Below are 20916 nucleotides of genomic sequence, written 5' to 3'. Positions count from 1 at the left end.
AATTACCGTCAGTGCCGGAGGGCTTTAATGAGCCAACAAGACTCGTCCTGCGTGTGATATAAAATCTGTTAAAGAAGGTTTTCTCTTTCATTTCAGAGTTATTTCTGTAAAGGAATCTAAAGTCGGTGTGGCCGAAATGCTTTCAGCTCGTTACAAATAATAACTATTGGTCCATGTCATGGTAACGTGTTCTGCTTATTTTAAAAGTATGTTGTGAGTTGGAAAATGAGGAGACAGACCGATAGAAATAAGACATTTAAACGATTAAAAACAAAATACTGGACACGTAGTTCAAGATTACCAGCTTTCTCTTTTATTGAAAAATATAGCTGTTATTTCAAAGAGAGGAAAGTGAGAAAAGTAAATATATTAATATACTGTAAAACCAGAATACGGAAGGAAGAGAAAACGGTACATACTTGGCATAACACTACAGCCATTTAATAGAAAAAGAGAAAAAACATTCTACAGCTGAACTTTGAGCCAGTTGTGGGTTGTTGTGTTTTTGTTTTTTTCTTTCGCTTTCCTTATCTTTTTTTTGCCACTCAACAGACCGCAGCTGTCGGGGCCTGGAAAACTTTTAAGCAGACCTGGGGCAGAGAAGTATTTGCAAATTCCTTTCTATGGTTTCTTCTGTCCTACTTTGCAGTTTCCCACAGCCGAACCCGGCGAAAAAAAGCCTGAGAGTTAAGACAATCACAAGAAAGTACGTCAGAGTCACTCAGGGTTGTTTTCTGTAATTCTCGAATTTAACTCTTTCAAATTCCATCTCCGCCAACCTGGCAACACCCCCCCCCCACACACATCCGGATGCAGAAGGTTTAACTTACAAAAACAAATGTGCTGTTCAGTGTTACAACCACTAACACTGCTCCGGTTCCCACACTCGTCGCATGTAGTCGCACTGCCGATAACAAGGATTGCGTAGTGTAATCATCAATGGCACAATTCATATTTACATTCGCCGATTGGAAAGATGGCAGATAAGGAGTCTTGTTCTTCTTTCTTCTAAAGTGTCCATTGCTCGGTGAAGGATTGCAGCTGCCCAAACACTCCACAAACCACAGCTGGACCCCCGCACCCCGACAAAGAAAAATGTCAAAAAACTAAATACAAAACACCTTAAATTTGGCCCATTTGCCTCGAAATGCGGAAGCGATCTGACTCAAATCATCATGAATTTTCTACACCGATATTTCTTTTAAACAAAATCCTGCTAACATTACCTGATAATAAGGTTAAAATAAAAAAAACATACTTGGCAATTTTCTTCAAAAGATTCAGAGTTTCTTGCAACCTGTGCATGTCGACATGGTTCCAAAGAAGAAAAAAAATTTAAAATCATCACAACAACCCGAGGCAGAACGGCACAGCCTCCTGATTCCATGTACACACCCCCGTGCGTTCTGTGCCACAACAGGAAATCCAAAGCTCCCATTTGTCAAATGTGGCACTTAGCGCTCTAACACAAAATAATAATACTAATTAAAAAAAATAACAAAAAAAAAAAAAAGATGGGTCAGACATTAATCACGGGCGCCGCAAAGCAAAGCACGCGTTTTTCTGCCTAATTTATAACTGGAAGTAACCTGGAGGGAGACTGTTCAGAGCCTGCATTGTAAAAATCAAGTAAACACACGCAAACACACACACACACACAAAAAAAAGGCTGCGCACCTGTCTGTTCTTGACCTTGCTGCTTTTGGAGCGCTTCCAGCTGGTGGGGAGCCAAAACTCCAACACATTTAATGAGTAGACTGGGAGAGGGCAGACGATTGGTTGATTTAATCATCTGTTCCTACAGTGTGATTCTAGTTGTTGCGGGGACCAGTTCAGGAAATATCTTCTCTCACTCTCACTGCCTTGAGACGTACCCGGTGCCCATCTATCAAGTAGCTGCAGTCTAATAACACTTTGTTCGCGCTGTTCCGTCCTGTCTCTGCCCTTTCAAGAGACACGCCTGGACACATGTCTGCAGAGTGGAAGATGTGCTCAACCATTAATTATAACATCTTTTTTTTTTTCTTTCCTGCAGCAGAAACTCCTCTTTGAACTTTTCTCCCATCTCTCTGCTGACCTGCCAATCCTGCCAACCTCAGTGATCACATGGAACGACAACAAGGACAATTCTGACAGTTCACTTCTGTCTTTCTTTCTTTTTTTCTCCAAATAATAAAAAAACAACAAAACAAAACACTAACAGCAAGCGATTTTGTAAAAACACGAGCTATCACCAACTAATAAAGCCTTAGCATGGCAGCGATGGCGTCCACTTTAGTTTAACAGTTAAGTGCTACTCAGCCAACGTCTATTCAAACAAGCTGGCTGCTTGTGTGGTACCGTTACATTTATGTAAGAAATGAAACTTGTCAGAAAAACACAACTCTTAAGACCTAGCAGTGCACAATGGGAACAGTCCATCCCTCCTGAAAACGGATGAATAAATAACATATCTGTAAGTAAACTGAAAGGACCGCCAGAGAGCGAAAGAGCCGCATGATAAAGTACCCAACTCAAATACAACAGACTACTGTGGACCAACTTCCAGAAACTATATGTACATAAAACATAGTGAGGAGAAAAAAAAAAAAAAAACACAAACAAATGGCAGCCCCTCCCACTGAAGTCAGATGTGGATTGTTATCTATTTAGTGTCTACACCAGCACAATATTATTGGCAAACAAAGCTTCACGATCACTCCCACACTGACGAAGCCACCCTGGTTTCACGTCTTTTGTACTACACCTCCACACTCATGCGCCGCCGCTCGCCACACTCCAATTGTGATATTTCACGTGATTGACAGTTCCTCTCACAGCAGCCCATGTTTGCTTTTGTTCCTTTTTTTTTTTTAACATTTTCCCCAATGATTTCATAAAATTCAGTTTCATGTTAGGGGAAAAAAAAAATGCAGCAATAAACAAAACCAGACATTTAAAGAGTGCAACCTTGTGAACCATCTGTCTGCACTCTTGCATACTCAGCACATATGTCCTTGCTACAGCACAGTGAAAAAGGCTTAATTGGTTTTACATTATGTTGAAGTGTGCAGAGATAGATTGATCTACGAGAAGCTTAAAGCAGATGTGGCCCTGCCTCTAAAACCTTCCCCTGTTTTCCCCAACTTCTGACAGCCCGCTCTTCAGTGTCCTCGGAAAAGACCCTTTGGCCCCACGGCTTTGTCTAGACTCGAATCTCGTCGTCGTCCTCCTCATCCATGAAGGTGAAATCTCTGTCATCCTCCCCGCGTGGCGAGCTGTACTTTGCACTGTCTGTGTCGCCGTCGTGGAGATGGTACTCTGCTTTTTCTTCGGCGACTGAGCCAGAGCTGGAAACGGAGCAGCTATCCAGGTTGTTGTGGTGGTGGTGGTTGTTCCGGGTGTGGAGGTCCGGGGTGTAGGGATCCACCGTGGGCTTCTGCTGGTACATGCTCCGAGGTGGCCTCGCAGGGGCCAGCTCCTCTGCGTTGTCGTCATCGATGTGGGGAATGATGGAGGGCGACGCGCGGCCCTCGCTGTTCTTGCCTTCCTCGTACCCGAGATCATCCTCCTCCCAGGCTTTCTTTTCCATCACGCTCAAAATATCCCCGAGCATAGAGGGTCCCAGGTCAATGTGGAAGGACATCATGGACTCTGCATGCTTCATCCCGCCTCCCTTAGGCATAGATGGAGGCAAATCTGTGAGTTCGCCAAAGTTGTGTTCATCAAACTCTGCATCAAGCGTGGCCATTGCCGCCGCCCCGTTTATCGGCTTGTTTTCGATCTCTGTCAGCGTCTTCATGGGGCTGGAGGAAGCGCTTTTTGGCAGCTGGTTGCTCCTGTTGGTCTCCTCATCGTTTAGGTAGGGGAGCGATATGGCATTTTTCACAAAGTTGGATGAGCCGCCAGAAGGTGCCGTCATGTTGTATTCGTACTTGTCCGTCCGGTTTACTGACTGAGAGCGCTTGCTGCTCCGGAAGGTGCGAGACAGCAGCCCCGGTTTGGAGCCCGGGGATCCCTGCTTCGAGTCTGGCTCCCTGGGAGGTTCCCCCGAACGGGTGCTAAGGAATGAGGTGTCCCCAAAGGCGTCGCCTCCTCTGCCCACGTGCATGGTGTGGCGGAAGTCCCCCAATGGAGCGCTGATCATCTCCGCAGTCAGGTCGGCCCGGGACCGCCGCTTTGATTGGTTGGAAAGCTGCTTGAGGATGGGCATGATGGCAGGGTCTGCTATTTAAAATCCACAGATAGGAAACAAAAACTATATCCTGTAGGCGTTCCTGGAACGCTCCTTCCAGAGTTCTTTGGCTTTCGTAACGAGATGTTGTCAAAGCAAGTACAATTCCAGGTGTTCAATGTGAGCAGCCATTCTGGTCGTGCAGTTCAGGTTTCATCTTACACTTGGATCAATCTGTGAAGAAGAAGAAAATAGCATTAGTGCCACATCAGTGCTTATATAAATCAGAACCAGACACGAGCCATCTCAGACAATGTGAAACGGAGCAATAAATAACAGCAGACACTATTATATTCCAGAAAATGTAACATACTCCTCTGTAAGCAGCAATGTCTCTTCATTTCTCCCTATCACATTACTTCCTCAGCCATGAGCCATCAGCATGTGTATTGAAGATTTTCTTCCTCGTGCTTCAAAATAAAACCCCACTTGAGTGGTTCTAAACTAGAAAAAGCTTTATACAATATGTAGAAGTCTGTGAGGGTGTTGTGTAACAGTGAAGAAAGGCTTACTGGAATAAAGTTCACAGCAGCTACACCTGACTTTGAACCAGTAATGAAATCCCCAGTAAAGCTTCCCATTCAAATGTTTTGGTGCAGCTCTTCTGAGACGTTTTCAAGTTCTTTGCCAAAAAAAAAAAAAAAAAAAAAAATGAATTACATTTTTCAAGTGGCTGCAGTGTCTGCTAACACTGCTGTGCTTCAGTTCCTATTTAGGCCCCCGACTGTTACATAACCACCAAGACACAGGATACTGGGAGCTGGAGCACACTCAGCGTGCAGGAAAAAGGAAAAAGAAGAATGAAGTGGAGCAGCATTTCTCCAGTATCGATTGAATTACAGCACAGCTCAGAAAAGTCCTGATCTGCTGCATTCTGTTCTGAAGCTCCTGCCATCACTCCCTTTTTGTGTTTTTATCTTTGCTTTAGGCCTTCATCTGGTCGGCCTTGATTTTGAGACATTTTAGCAGCGCTAACAGAATATTTGGTTCTCTTTATCACTGATTGTGTTTATTCATCTGTCTCGGGTTTTCACTGAGCACACATCAAGTGGTGACAGCCTTCAGGTTCACCGATAGCTGAGTGAGAAATCCCTGAATTTGTCAAACACAAAGAGGGCTGCTCCTGATTTCACCCAGGGTCAATTCACTCCTGATTATCGGGGAATTTCAACATTTAGGCCGAACCAGCAACTCGAGCTTTGAAACGTGATCACAAAAAACATCAACAGAGTCAAATGTTCAAACGCCCACTTGCATGCGTGCTCCATTCCACCAACTCTGTGTGTTACTGACATTAACAAGGGTTGCAGTTGTTTTAGCCAGACAGCAATCCCATCATTCTCGGCGTTGTCAAACGGGAGCTGTTAAAAGCCCACGCTCTGAGCCTGAATGCGCAAACCCCCCTCCCTCCCTCATGAATGAATGGAGACTTCACTCAACAATATTCCAGAGCAACGTCATCCATGAAAACATTTGCATCTGACAAGAACCCATTCAAAAGGGAAAGCCAACTGCACTGAGCACTAGAGCGAACAGAGGGGGTGTTTTGATCGATGGAAATACAAAAAAAGCAGAACAAAGAAGAGCCAGTTAGTTTTTTTGTTCTTTTGAAAAAAAAAAAAACAAAACACAGATCATCGCCAAAAAGGACTAAACTCTATAAGATTATATCCTTCATACAGAACAACTTCATTCAAGATTCCTTCTGCGGTTCTGGTGGCGCGAACGGACGAGATGTACCGTTGTGTCCCGCCTCACAAAGAGCAAACACATAGTTCTATTGTGAATGTCACTTGAGTTCAAGTTCACACCTTCATACCAGACAGCTGGAATGGACTTACTCTTACGAAAGGTATTTTAACAGCAATCGGAGGTCAAATTACAAGATTAACACTTAAAGCAAACAAACCATCGTGGTTAGACTGATGCACTGAGGTCTATCCTTTGCTAAGGTCTTTATCACTTTATGCCCTGCACTTGAGCCAGTTAGTCCCAAATGTATGCCTGACCACTAGAGACAAGTCACCATGACACATGTTCCCCCTGCTGCTGGCAGTTTTGTATTTCTCTATGGCAACATCAGAGCAGAGCGGCGGCTACCAAGCAGAGCTTCCTGTCTCTGTAAGCCAGCCGGAGACACACGAGAAAAGATTTTATCCCCTACATGGAGAGATCAGCCCATTCAGATGGATTAACCCTTCCCAGTGGTCACATGCAGGGCAATAAGACAATTGCTGCAGCGCTCCGTAGCTGAAGGGGAATGCTTCTGATGTGACACGCCGGTGGAAGACATTCAACCTCATCAGCGGATGCTCAAATATCAAAAAAAAAAAAACCCTCACAACTTAAGTCATTCAAGGAAATGGCCCATTTTATTTGCTGGAGGGAGGTGGGGGGGGGGGCGCTTGGTGTTTGATGAGGGCAGCCCCACCCTCCCTTCAGGATCATCAAGACTACATTATAATGGGCATGACAAAAGATGAAGTACGACCTGCAGGCAGTCCTGTCATATCCATTTCACTTCTAGTCTTTCAGTAGTTAAAAAAAAAAAAACAAAAAAGGTATAAATCATGAAAAACATGATTTCAAATTTCAGATTTGTCAGGGCTTTAATGTTCTGTATATAAAAAGGGAACTTCATAATGTGCTTCTAAATTAAGAAAAAGACTTGATACCTATCTTTCTTATTTGTTTTGGAACTTTTATGAATTTCTCAGAATCAATGCCAGTATGCCAGGATTAAAGTATTGTTACTACCCGCTTCCGTTGTTTATACCTGTAAAATACAAGGTCTGATCATGATAATAGAAACACAAAAAACTAATGGTGATTGCATCGTGATTGCAAAAAAGAACTCTCTTCTTTTGTCTTGGAAAATAAAGCTCCAAGGTTTAGTCATACATCGATTCGGTATTACAGCTGTGCAAATCAGACTTCGGTGTCACTTTTCTTTCTAATAGTTTGTATACTTGTAATGTTCAACAAGTTCAGGGTAAACAAGTTCATGTGTGCTCTTTTTTTACAGCGACATGGGTCGTTCTTTACATCACAACCCCCCACCCAACAGCCAAACAGTCGCCGACTGGACAAGTCGCCGCAGTATCACAGGGCCCCCTTTCATTTTATCGTTGATTAACAAAGCTTCTATTTCTTTAATGAATCAATGGAGGTGACTGTTCTCATGTTTTTCTACCCATTTACGGTGTGGGGAATGAAGTGAGGTCAGATTAGAGCAGACATTCTGATTTGCTGGTGCTTTCGAGCAATGACAAGCATTTCTTTACTGTTGAAGGTTGCTAAAAGGTTTATTTCAATGAAATTTTCTGTATCGATACAATAGATAGTTGACCTTTCTGTTCCTAGGAATAAGAATAAATGCATCAATTGAAGCGATGAATCGTCCCACCCCTAGTGTCTAGACAGGCAGAAAAAACATTGCCTCTGTCTTAGATTATACATTGATCTGAACGTGGTGACCGGGGTTTCCAGTCTAGCCTGTGTGGCCAAAAGTCTGCACACACTCTCAGTCCAGCTGGAGGCCAAATTCCAACTCAGGCTCCCCCGATTGAATGGTTCAAACAGGTCACACAGCAATTACACATCTACTGATAAAGACGCAAACACACATTACATTACAGCCAAATATGTTTGTGTTGGAGCGTTAAATATGGGATGAGAGAGGTAATAAGTATCAGTCACTGAGCCGGCTGGTGACGAAGCCTTTATGTAACCGAGCGCTCAAAGTGCCACATGACTGCAGCTTAAACTGAGACTAGTGGCGACAGGGCCATGAATGATTAAAAGCATCTTATATCGCTGGAAGAATGATGCGTGCAGGATGACATAACGGCCGCCATGCTCATCAGAGTTCAACCCTGCTTATAATCCCGTGGATCTCAGGCACCAGTGCACTCCCCAGCTGCCCTGTTTCTCCTTTCCCTCATTCAACAAGGTGGGGAAGAGGCTTTGGGTTGCTCGTCCAATCATGGATTGCTGCTGTTAAGCGAAGCCACCACGCAAAGATTTCTGGGTTTATTTTTGCCTGCATTTTAATTTTTAAACGCGAGAGGGGGAAAGTTTCTATCATTTATTCACAAGCCGGAAGCAACTACTCAAATGTTACAAGGGCTATTACATAACAGATATGAAATCCTGGGTAACGCCTGGAGCCAATCCCAGCCAACGGGGGTACATCCTCGCCAGTCCATCATAGGGCCTACTACCAGTATGATTCCAATGAAACTTTTAAAAGTATCAAAAAGTGGTAGTTATTTGACTTGGCTTTGTGGGAGGTACTTATCTGTAATCATCGTATTATCTGCAGCATTTAAGCAACTGATGAACTATTGTATTAGTATGTTGTTTGAGAGAAGGAGGGAGGAGTAATCATACCTGTACGTTGGAATATGGTAGCATGACAATTGGAAAATTGGAAAGTTAATGGCCAGGATAAATTACCAAAATAGTATCAAATGACTAAGACCATTATGTTGTACACACCCCACTTGTGTTTATGTGTCTATTACTTCAAACCTTTTGTTGACAATGATGCGTCACCTCACTTGTTCAACAAAATGTGACTTAAATATAACTTAGTGACTTAAATATAACAATGAGTGGGCTTTAAAACTCTACCAGTCCACATTTTCTCATTGAAAAGATAATGTTCAACAGATACTGTGCTGGGTGAACAATAAGAAAAGTCCTGCTTTGTTTAACCTTGAACTCGCCACAATCTCCTCTATTGTTCAACCCCATTGTCAGCAACATTGATATGCAAATGTAGCTACGAGTTACCCAGCAGCATATATGACATTGCTAATCAATTAATCAGTGGGGGCTGCAAAAGAATGGAGAAGTTCTAAACCTTGACAAAAAAAGGTCGGTAAATTTCATTTGGCCCAGCTTTGTGGGGCCCAATCTGGTGATTCCCACGGGGGGAAAGAAGCGGGCGGCGGTGACAAAAGCACTGAAATAATAACGTTTCACTGCCATCACAAAAATCTTCGTAAGGGTGCCAAAAAAAAAAAAAAGCAACATCACATTCAGGTTCTTTGCTAGCTTGTAAGTTACATTTATGGCTGAAATAAATGAGTAATGTTCCACATGTGAAGGAATTATAGGAGCTCATCAAATATGCATGAATCTGGTGGTGTGAGCTCATTAGCAGAGCCCCCACATTGCTTTGCTGTGCTCCAAGCACCTCAAAAATTCCCTCCAGTCCAGCATCTGCCAACTGTCCTCTTTCTCCCGAAGATAATAGATGAAGGAGTATGCTGTTTATTTAGCTCTAAACTCACCAAGCACACCTCTAAGTTCTACAGGTGAATCAGAGGGAGGTCTGATGGGGAAACAAAAGAATCTGATGAGAGAATATGACCACGCATGAAACTATCTAGAAGATTGTTTCCTGCTAGAGAGGGAACCAGTTCATCCTGTTCAGCTCCAGATCCGGTAACACACCTCAAGGCTAAAACATGACAAATTGCAGAAGTATCTTGTGGAGGAGGCCTCACCGCAGCCTGCGTGTCGAGGAACATGCCTGCTGCATTTCACACAGCTGTAACTGATTGTCATTCTCCAGTGAACACATTCTGCTCTCACTTATGCAATGCTAACAAAACATGGAGGAAACGGTCTGTACTGACTGCCAAGGTCGGAACTGAGCCACAAGCCCAAATGAAGATGAAAAATATCCTCAGGGCAAAACAACTCATTAGAACCACTGACCGTATCTGAAATGTTCTGAACCAGCTGCAGCTGCATTGAGTGTCATCACCGTTAAGACAACTACTGTTTTCCTAATGAATTCATCACCTAAGCTATTCAAAAAAAGTTATCTTGTATTGGTGTTCTTGGACCAGATTAAATAGATCTTTCTTCTGCCCTTGCAACACTCAAAGAAGTAGGAAGCAGAAAGATGAACATTCATTTTTGACTTTCTTCTGCACAATATATAATTATTAATCAATTAACAATACATCAAGTTCCTCTGAGAAAGTCTTAACAGTTGGAAACTCCAGATGAGGCTTTTTTTTTTTAAAGTCAGATTCTTAGAAGATGCTTTGTTGATCATGAAATATGAATTCAACGTTTACAGTGAGAAAACCTGAATGTAAACCTCATTTGATTCAAATGAAATCTCCTTCGGGCCTGTTTAAAACGCTAATTAGCAAAATGTTGTGTGTCAGTGGGCCTGTCCTCACACGTGTGCTGTTAAATTAGTCCCAGCACCCTCAAGCAGAAGTTTCTATCATAAATAATATTAGAGGGTAAATGTGTAACAATCTGATTTGCAGCATTATGTTTGGCAAACCTCGCTCCATACGAGCAGGCTCTGGTGCTGCAGCATTTGAAGTGTGAGCGATATAGCGAGCATGCTTTAAATCATTTAAAGATGCTGGGGGTGTGTCAGCTTCACTAAGCCTGAAGCATGCAACAGGTCGGATTTGGATGGAGCTGAAGCATCGTGATCACCCGGAACTTAGTGATGTTTTTATCTGCAGTGGACCTGTAACAGTGATCACTCATCATGTTCACGCAAAATGGCTCCAGGACACGCGTTCAAAATAGCTGAGCTGGGAAAATATACCTGCATCAGCAGGACTGTTGCCCAAGTACTACAGGCCCTCTGTGTGTGTGTTTGTGTGCGTTTTGGAGAGCGTAGTCCGCCGGCCTCCAGGGCCCCAGTGCCGCACAGGCAGAAACAAAACCACAGGAGGATTAAGGGCATGCGTACGCGACATGAACAAATAAAACCAGCATGCCTGGGCAGGCTCTCCACACTGTTTGACAGGAGCACCACACACACATCTATCCACCAAGCAAAAACACACAAACTAACCTCCCAGTGCCTCACATGGGAGTCCTGCTCTGTTTTGACTCCAAAATTCACCCTTTCTTCCTGCTGGATGTGTTGCTGAAGCTGCAGCAACACCCTGTTACACAATCACCATGTGCCTACGCTGAGTGATTATTATTCAAATTAAAAATTGATCCTGATATCCAGAAGAAGAGGAAGGACAAAACTCAGACGGGATTTCTCTGTGTTTCCAGTCAAGCTGGCCTTTTCTACAGCTCTTACTCTTGCATAGCAGGACAAAGTGGCTCGTCAGATACTGGCTGGGCTGCCATGCTCGGCTCTGCAGAGAAAAGGAACCCAGACAGACAGATAATGAACATGTTTCTTCATTATAGAATAAAACTTCGCCCATAATAAGTCCCCTGAGAGTTTGTTTTGGAGAAGAAGAAGAAGGGGAAAAAAAAGCTCATTCTCTCCATGTTTGAATAATATCCTGGCTAAAAATGTGTAGGGGCACAACCTTTCCCATGTTGAACAGCATTTCTGCGGGGAGTTTTGCAGAAATGGGCGGCACAGATGGAGGCACTGAAGAGAAACGCACCCTCAGAGGGGCAGCGGAGGGTGTCACCACCCTGGATTCACTCAGTCATGCCAGCGCAGCGACAGACCTTCTTTCACCATGTCCTGCGTGAAATCCACCCGAACCCTCATTACGCTCTACAGTGGGGGGATTGTACTCTGCCATATGCGTGTCTGTCTGAGTGTGTGCACATGAGAGTACATGTCTAATTAATCACTGAAATCCGTCCCATCAGTCTCTGACGAATAGACAGCATTCACGCCTGGTACCAGAGACAGAGTGTGGGATCGGGGCCAAGTGGTTGAATTGAGCGTCCAATAGCTGCTGGATGAGGAAACAAAGATGAATTTCTACTGAGGACAGCATGAAAAAATAAAGGACAGACGTGGAGCACAGACTGCTCCGTTACAACAGGGGAAGCTGCTTTCACAGCTAGCTCACACTTGGATTTAACTGGCTGCTGCTGCTTTTCCAGAGGGGCAGAGCCGCTAACATGTTCACAACTAAGCCACTGGCAAACAAAACATGCCTGGTCATCAAAAACGATAAGCTTGAAAAAGAAAACTTGTGGCTTCGCACTTAAAGGACGCACACACTCAAATCTTGGTGAGATCAGCGCGAGGCCTCTCAGTGTGTCTTTAAGATAAGTGACCGTTTTCTGCACAGTGTCAACCTGTCAACGGCTCATGGTCTCGCTCTCTCTTTTTTTTTAATTATCAGAAGTCTCCTCACAGAAGTCAAAACACACAAACTGGCTGTAAAAGGCCCTAACTGATAGGATGAGTTCATAAAAGCCCAGGGTGCCAACTTTAAGCATCAACAGCAGGCAACAGAACACTTACTGCCAACTCCATAAAGACTTTGGTCTGGACCTGCTCCATGTGTAAAGTGCCTTCATGTAACTTTCTTATGATTTAGCGCAATATAAATAAACTTATACATATAAATAAAAAGGTCACAGAGGCCCAAACACAGGGCCACTTCTAAGCCGACAGCAGCCATTCACATAAGCTGACAAGCTGGAGAGGACAAAGCAAGAAGATAAAGATAAAGGCTGGGAGCATGTACACAACTCCTGAGCTTGTGAAACACAGTGCTAATGTAATTGTATCTGTCTTTCTTGGGTGCAAGGGGGCGTGTTAGATCTGAGTATGTTCTTTTTTTTTTTCTTTTCTTCCCTTTGTGACTCTTGAAGAAGGTCAAACTGAGAACACAGGGCTTGATTACATATCTGCAGCTCAGCTTACTGAGATGCAGCCGATCTATCTGCGATAATCCAATGAGGGCATCTGAGCTGCTAAATTCATGCTCATTTGAGTTAAACTGCACTCGCTACTGCTTTCTTTTAGATATGGCAAGCTGGATGCCGGCCTGGGGGTTCGGATAAAACACGAAATTCACAAGACACCTTGGGATCTGTGAGCTGAAAGAATGGAAAGCAGATTACATCAGAACACACTGAGCCACGTCTTAAGATATATTCATGTATACGCTACTGGTCATAGTTTTAAGAACGACCCAATTTTTCAGATTTTTATTGAAATGTCAAGTTAAATCCAATCCAATGCCCTGAATGGCACAACGGTAATTGATGAACTAACCACAGGGTTAGAAAAACAGAAAAATCCAGGTCACCAACAACTGAAAAAAATCCTGGCTGCTTTTCAGAGCAAAGAAATTTAATCCAAGCAACTTTTTGTTGATGACTGACAACTCTTTTTTTTTTTTTTTTTTTTTCTGTACAAAGGCAGCTTTGGAAAAAGCTGCGTTGATGCATCATTAGGAGAGTACTATGCTGCAGGAAGTGGTACTGTATTTTGCTGTCAGAATGATGAGAAAAAAGGCGACTAACAAAGGGAGAGGCTCTGCTTGGTTAGAGGTTCATCCTGCAGCAAGATAATGAGCGAGAGCATGAGAAGAAAAGAACAAGCCGGTGGCTTCGTGCGATGGGCGACCAGCATGGAGCTGTTTTTGGCATCGACCGGACAAAAAGGTGACAGCAATGCAACCTGCCAGCGAAACACGGTGACGGGAACAGAGTTTCCGCGGCACAAATTCTTGAACTGCTAAATGACTCGCAAGCTCCGAGTCCACGTCGTTAAAGATCGAGTCGTTTCATATTTTTAAAATCACCAATTGGTTTTGTTATGCTCCCAAAAGTTTCATCCCAGAAATGCTTATATGTTGAATTTTGTAAATAGCAGGTATGAAAACGGGAGGTGTAATAAAACCTTTGACCAGCACCGGACCAAATATGTCTGCAAGGAAAGAACACGTTGATAACCTGCTGCGACTGTTTACACACGTGTGTTTGTGTGCGAGAGTCCAAAGCACATCAACCGCCCAGAACGGGTTCACGGGTCATCGGAGAGAGGGCTGGTCTCTGCTCGTAAGTCAAACACACAACTCAAAAACTACTGTAAACACAAACACACACACATACCCTGTTGGCTCACAAACGACAACATCGTTCTCATGTGTCACACAAAGCAAAACACTGAAAGAGCAAAAGAACAAAGCGGTATAGAGGAAGACAGTATCCAACCCTGGCACGCCCAAACAGCGCACGCAAACACACACGCACAGGATGGCAGACTCACATGCACTGACACCTACAATTTGCGGTAATTCGCGTTAACATCATACAATAAGACAAAGGCCCAAGATGTTTATCTGTCAAAGTGTTCTAACATTTCACCAAAGTCCATTCTCTGCACCGGATCGCTGACCTGGAAGAGTCCTCCAGGGGCTTGTGCAGGAAGATGTGTGAGCCTGTATTCATAAAGAAACCAGTAGGCCTCACAAGGTCATCAGACAATTGTGATTAAGACCCCACAGAGGTTCATGTGGCCATTCCCATTCCCTGAACTAGTTTCCTGACATGAGTTTGTCATGCAGTGAGCACAGAGGTGAGCGGTTGGGCCAACAGTCCTCCTTTGTCTCTTCAGTATGCATGAGAGCCAGAGACCACCTGTCGCTGTGTCTGCACTGAGCCGCAAAACAATGACGACTCGCTGGACTGTAAACACAGCAAAGCCTGGACCACAACGGCCAGCTGCACACCGCCAGGCAACACACGGCCCAGGAGTCAAGTCAACATATACAGCACAACTAAAACTGCTGCAGCTAAGAGCAATGTTGAGTTGGTGGCTGAGGGTGGACAAGGGAACTAACTTGATGCAGACCGACAGTGTTCATAACAGACAGAGCTGATGGTGGATTTCAGTGGAAGCAACTTCATTCAGATTCAGATGGCGAGTCTCTTCTAAACACACCTCTACAGCTGGATTGTTTTTAAGTTTTAATGCATCTGCACCCACAGATTTTCTAATTAGTCTAAATACAGAGTGTGTTGACGATGCCGTGGCTGCTACAAGGTTTTTCAGATTGGAGAAATTCTACTTTTTTTCTAATGCTGATTGGTCATGATGACATGTTTCTGAAGAAATTAGTCAGATAAGAAAAACTTTGATAAGTCAAGGCTGCTTGGAAAAAACATCAACAAAAAAAAACAAAACAAACCTCAAACCAACAGGCATTATCGTAAACGTTTGGCCCTGAGTCTGAGTTAATGAGCAAACAGCAAAAAGTGTTTCCTGGAGTCCAGACATTCCCCTTCAGACAAGTCGTGAAAAAATGAACAACACAAAAACTATGACGCATGTCACAAAACATGTTGGTATGATCAAGTACTGTCATCACAGAGACCTTTCCAGGGATGGGGGTTGGACAGGTGAGCCACCTGATGATAACGTGATAATGATGTCCTAGCACCACAACAAAATTTAAGGTGCAGAAGCTGAAATATTTGCAACGCGGGACCAACCCAGCAAGCTGGCCGCCATCCAGCTTTGCCGGGACAGCCTGATTATTAGCCAAACTCGTTCCACGGCTTTAAAAACAATCAGCTTCAGGGCACAAACAGTGACAGGTGCTACAAGAGCCACAATGTGCCACTCCAAATTTTCATTTTCAAATGTGTGATACGTTAATAAAGGGCTGACTCTCATCTGTGTTTGCATGGAAGGAGAACAGTGAGGAGTGTTTTTACACCTCATGGAAAAGCAGTTCCTGCTGAACTGGTTATTTTCCTGCACAATAGCCAGGTTGTACCGATTGCACCCAAAGCAGGCGCACATTGGAGTGACTTGAGTGTCAGGTCCATGCGGGCTGCTGCACAAAAGAAAAAAATATTCTGCTGTGAAAGTTGATGCTTAAAGGGCCAGATAAGGTTTTTGTTTGTGCAACGGAGTGCTGAAGCCTGATTCTAATTCCAGGAGTTTAGCCTAAAAAAGCTCTCCAGCCATTCAATACTCAATACAAACTTTCTAGAGACCATGACTGAGTGTCAGCACTTCCCCACCTGGGTCACAAGACCAATCTGAAGCATCATAAGATGATCATCAGGAAAGGCGAACAGCGAAAACCTGTGTCTGCTACAACAGATAATGTTTGTTGCTTACAATTCTTTCCAGCCAACCCCTAAAAAGTTTGCTTTTTTTAAAAACAGTGAAGTACTTCATGACCTTATTCCTAAAAACTGCACAAAGGAAGCTAAAAAGGGTGACTGTACGTCCACTCTGATGCATCTTCAACACATTCAGTGACAACACAGCACATTTGCCACGGTTCAACTTGAGTTTTAACATTAAAAGGTCTCAGTAGACATGTAGCATTGGTTTTATTTGGAGTTATATTATTTCTGATATGGAGTAAACACGCTCAGCTGGACTGAGCATTTCCACGCACGTGGCCTGGTTGATGGACTCTTGGACATACTTGTTTGAAGTTCAAAGGTCTTATTTTCTGCGATAAGCCTGCAGGAACTGACCTAATGTTGGATTTCTCTTCTGTAAGAACTCGAGAAAATTCAAAAAGCACACTGCTTTCTTTGCAGGCGGGGTGAATCCTGTAATTGTTTCAGACAAAACAACTGGAGTTGGGAAGTTCGACTCGAGCCTCAATGTCTCCCAGTAACAGCAGCCAGCGAGTCAATCACACAACCGCTTCTGAAGTGATTAGTACTTCAAAATGTGATTACTCTGTGGTGACGACTCCTCTGGACAACTTTCCAGTTCCTTCAGATACATCCAATGTTTTTCTACACTAACCACAGCCCATAACGATTACTTTTTTATTGCCCTTCATGGTGGATGACCTTTTGCACAGGTCCATGTAACTGCAACGAAACCATGCCGAGAGCAAAATGTCAAGGCATTCTCCCATCATGCCCTGTTGGGTCTCCCGTGGAGCTTGGGATAAAGGTGGGTGGATTATTGAGGCTGCGAACTATTTACATATGCATTTCCTGAGGCATGGGAAGGAGCAGGAACATGCAATGTTGTGTTAAGTTATCGCAGCTGACTCCAGTTAACTAATAAAAATCTTTATGTTCCATGCATTAAACTCGCACACAAACCAGACGCACACTAATAAAACATTGACAAGACAATTTCCTGCCCTCCACTTAAACCAACAGCCTGAAGTTGGTGCTCTCGTGAGTGCAAATGAGTCTAACTCTCTCTCTCTCTCTCTCTCTTTGTCTCTCCCTCCCCAGCCCCCACTCCTGCACGCCCTCTTTCCAGTATAAAAGTGTTATGACCTCAGCGCATTCAGAGTCGGGCAGGTAGCCAGCTTCCTCACTACGCAGCAGCAGAATCCTCCAGAGCAAACTGAAATAGCTAAAAAAAAAAAAAAAAAAAGCACAGTCAGAGATGACACACACACACTCACACACACTCACACCCCTCCCCTCTGACCCAGCAGCGCACACAATAGATCTTGATGGAGAGATATCTGCCTGGCAGCTCTGGAGAAGCCAAACACAGAGGCAGCTGAAAGGCCCGGAGTGTGCGTACCATAATGCACCACTTTTGTCACAAGCGGGCGAGATGACGCCAGGAGAAGCGACGTTCAGGCAAGAGTATGACCTTGGTCTAAATCTTTGCAGTCAACTCCAAGCAGTTACTTCCCCTCCCGCCCCCTTTCTCTCAAGTGCCTCTTTATCACAGGGTAACCAGCACAGCGTAGGGTGAATGATTCATCGAGCTGCAATACTGACCGACATTAGGGCTTGTTGTCAGGGTGTGGTTGTGTGTTAGTGAGCGCGTAGGGAGAGGTCAGAGGTCGTACAAAGACAACACCAAAGCCAAGCTCGTTTGTCAACGTGCCCTGCTACTTTTTGTCCAGACTCACAGCTCAACCAGAGCAAAGCTTTAATTACTGACGACCACCAAGTAAGAATGACACCAAATGTTGTAAAACGGACCTGCAGGCTTTACGGTGAGTGTAGCTGAGAGTTGGGCACACACTTAAACGGCCTTCAATTACAGAATGATGAATGAGTCCGGGCAGGTATACAGCCAAAGTGGCAATTCTGGGAGTAAATTACCCAGTTCATCAGGCATGATGACCATGAGAGGCAAGTGCCAGGTCTGTAAACACAAACAGAGACGACTCGCTAATGAAGTGCGAAGCTGGACAAACCTGGGGGGGGGGGGGGGGGGGTGAAGGAAGCCGTTTTTGTGTTCCCACTACAGAGCACCAACGTTTGGAACTGTCAGCAAAAGAGAAGTGATGCTCTCAAATCCGTTAAACCATATCCCCTCCTGTGGCCTGAAATGGGCTGCTTATTTCAGACTCTTGCTTCCCAGCAAGTGCACAGAACGAATAAGTGAAGTTATTAGTGATTTTCAATATGCAAGTCCAGAGATCTCTGAACTCTTGGGGACTCTTAATGGGGAGCCAAAATGCTGGACGGTTTATTCTCACTGGTTTTTAACCCAGTTAATGAATCCTTTCATCTGTGGCTTCGGCCTTTTGCTGAAAACAGATTGTTACGTAATCTCATAATGACTTAACCAAAGCAGGAGTGGGGAGGGGGGGGGGGCCCTCTGTGCCAAAATCTAATGAGGGCAGTTATCTAGCACTTCCATACTTAGAGATCCCCCCTGACACAACCTACCAAAAAAAAAAAGTTTGAGGAGCTTTGCCCAACTGCATGGCGAAGATCCAGACTGACTATTTAGGTTAAAACAACAACAACAACAAAACAACAACTTGTATTAAGAGTGGAGGGAAGAGTTTCACATGCACAACAAGCCAAGATGAGTACTGTGGAGTCAAAAGCAGGATAAGTTCCTCCATCCTGCAGTTTTGGGGACACGGAGGACGCCACAGGGCTCATTGTTCCGGCTCCATAAGGGACAGCCGGCCAGCTGCTTCAGACTGGCCGGCGCTGATTGTCCGCAGGCGGGTTTGACATTCAAATGAGATGCAGATTTCACACAGAGAGCTCAACTTCAACCTAAACTCCGACTGCACACTTTTTCCCCCCCTAAAATAAATAAAAAAATTACAAAACTACCCCACCTGATATTTAAAAAAAAAGAGTCAATCACCACCAATATTATAGATGAAGTGAAGCGAGCTTACCTTTTTTTTTTTTTTTTTTTTTTCCCGGAGCCAGCTGGGAAAGTTTTTCGGCTTTCTGCTATAAATCCGAGCAGGAGAAGGAGAAGGAGGAGGAAGGAGTCCGCCTGGGTGAAGTTTAGTTTCCTCAGCGGGAGAAGCCGGAGAGTTGCAGCCCCCCCTCGGTCACGGCGCTCCGGAGTCCAGTCCAGCTCGCCTCGGTGCGTCGCACAAAGCCAGCCGCCTCCCCCCCCCCCCTCCTCCTCCCCGGCCGGGGAGAGAGCACCACCTCCGGCTGCTGTTTAAAGGGCCAGAGTCCTGTTTATCCACCATGAAGCAGTTAGAAATGATGGGAAGTCCTTCAGTCCTCCGGATGTCTGGATGATAACAGCTGTCAGGGATGATTTGGAAACGATTGTTTATTTCATCAAGGAGGGGAAGATCTCATTCACAGTCTGGACATTTAATAACCCCCCTCCATCATTAATGTGCCATAAATATGATCTCCATCTATTTTTTTTTTAAACGTATATTTCTTTGTTTTATCCTTTATATTTAGATGTAGTTTCTCTTTTTTATGTGACACAAAGATTTCCAATTCTGCCTGTGCAAATGGCAGTAACATTTCATTTGTTTTTTTTATTGCTTTATAAGTGCATTTGTGCTGATGTATTTTTCATCTGCCTTTGGCCCGTCTGTTGATCTGCTGTCACTCAGACGTCCAAACTGTGACCGTATTTGTCTCTTTCATCCGGTATCTTCAGTCTCGGTAGACTGTGAAAATAAATTGCCCTATTGAGATAAATAAATCTGTCTGAGCTGAAGTTCAGCTGAGTGTGGCTTCCCAGGGGTGGCAGAAGGTTATAGAGCAAACGTACTCACACAGCTATGTTAAAGCGGTCCATTATATTACATAAATACAAGGCTAAGTGTTGCCAGAGATGAAGTATTTAAGCAAAGGAAGTGGCTTGGTCGTATATGACATCATTAGATGGTTAATACTGTGTGTACGCAGCTTGTTAGTTGTAGCTGCTGCACCTGGAACTACTCTATCTGCCGGCTTTAATGTGAGGGATTATAGGATGATTTCACAAATCTTTTTAATGGTTTTTGGACTTTTTCCTTTTGATGTTTTTTTTTTTTTTTTTTTATTCTGGTGAAATACTGGATTTGAACACTCATTGAGTCGAAATCAAGGACAATGGACACACAAATCACTATTTGGTGGAGCTGTTGACAGCTGATAGGATATCTGAACTGTGACCCCTGACCCCAGATGCTTTTTGTTTGACAACAGAGGCCAAAAAGGTTTGAAAGCACCGCTTCAATCTTTAGTATTAATATGCATTTTACTTTAATAACTTTGAACAAACGAAACTAACCAATAACTAAAGCAATCAAAAATATGGTGTATGTATAAAGTAACAAAATAGAAAATAACATTTCCACCGGTTCCAAAAGCCCTCTTAACTAAACTAAATTCAGCTGGATAAAAAACCAAATATAACATTTGCTTCACAGCTTTGTTGCTGAGCACAGATTAAGCTGTTTTCAAAAAAATACACGAAACAAAATAAGCAGAATGTTCTTTCCACTTATTTGCCGCATTAAAGCAAATGTGCTCATTAGCAGCTATAAGCATATCATTAGAGTAATTAAAGGTTCTGACACGCTGATGGTGTTACCAACTTGTGATGTCTATGAAGGCAATTGGGATAAACTTTTGTGCCCTTTAGTCAAATTATTTTTCACGCCGTTCTGACCGCGTTAAAAATGGCGTCTAATCTCACACTGCGAAGCTCTGATGTGCAAAGGTTGCGTCAAAACGAGTTTGTGTGGTTATCACGGTCATCTGGTCGTCAGGTGTGAACTTTAGTCTTGCCTCCCCCACCTGTCTGCTAAAGGCCCCCC

At 43.9% G+C, this 20916-nt stretch overlaps 1 protein-coding gene across 2 annotated transcripts; it reads right to left on the bottom strand.

Annotated features, from left to right (window-relative positions):
• Positions 1-290: 290 nt before the first annotated feature.
• Positions 291-19258, bottom strand: cdc42ep4b (CDC42 effector protein (Rho GTPase binding) 4b). 2 transcript variants are annotated; one of them, XM_029527042.1, is made up of 2 exons: positions 19030-19258; positions 291-4387 (listed from the first exon to the last, which is right to left on the bottom strand). In XM_029527042.1, exon 2 carries the CDS (start codon positions 4190-4192, stop codon positions 3185-3187), a length of 1008 nt encoding a protein of 335 aa, XP_029382902.1. In that variant the 5' UTR covers positions 4193-4387; positions 19030-19258; the 3' UTR covers positions 291-3184. The 2 variants fall into 2 exon arrangements, with proteins under 2 accessions (XP_029382902.1, XP_029382903.1); XM_029527043.1 differs by lacking the exon at positions 19030-19258 and adding an exon at positions 17198-17263.
• Positions 19259-20916: the final 1658 nt, after the last annotated feature.

The sequence above is a fragment of the Echeneis naucrates genome, chromosome 19, assembly GCF_900963305.1.
Source record: "Echeneis naucrates chromosome 19, fEcheNa1.1, whole genome shotgun sequence".
NCBI classification, from domain to species: Eukaryota; Metazoa; Chordata; class Actinopteri; order Carangiformes; family Echeneidae; genus Echeneis; species Echeneis naucrates.
Note: the sequence above shows the minus strand (reverse complement) of the source record. Positions and strands in the feature narration are given on the sequence as shown.

What these genes read in the sequence shown, in the direction of transcription:
- cdc42ep4b (XM_029527042.1), bottom strand. Translation starts at nt 4,192, where the DNA reads ATGCCCATCCTCAAGCAGCTTTCCAACCAATCAAAGCGGCGGTCCCGG.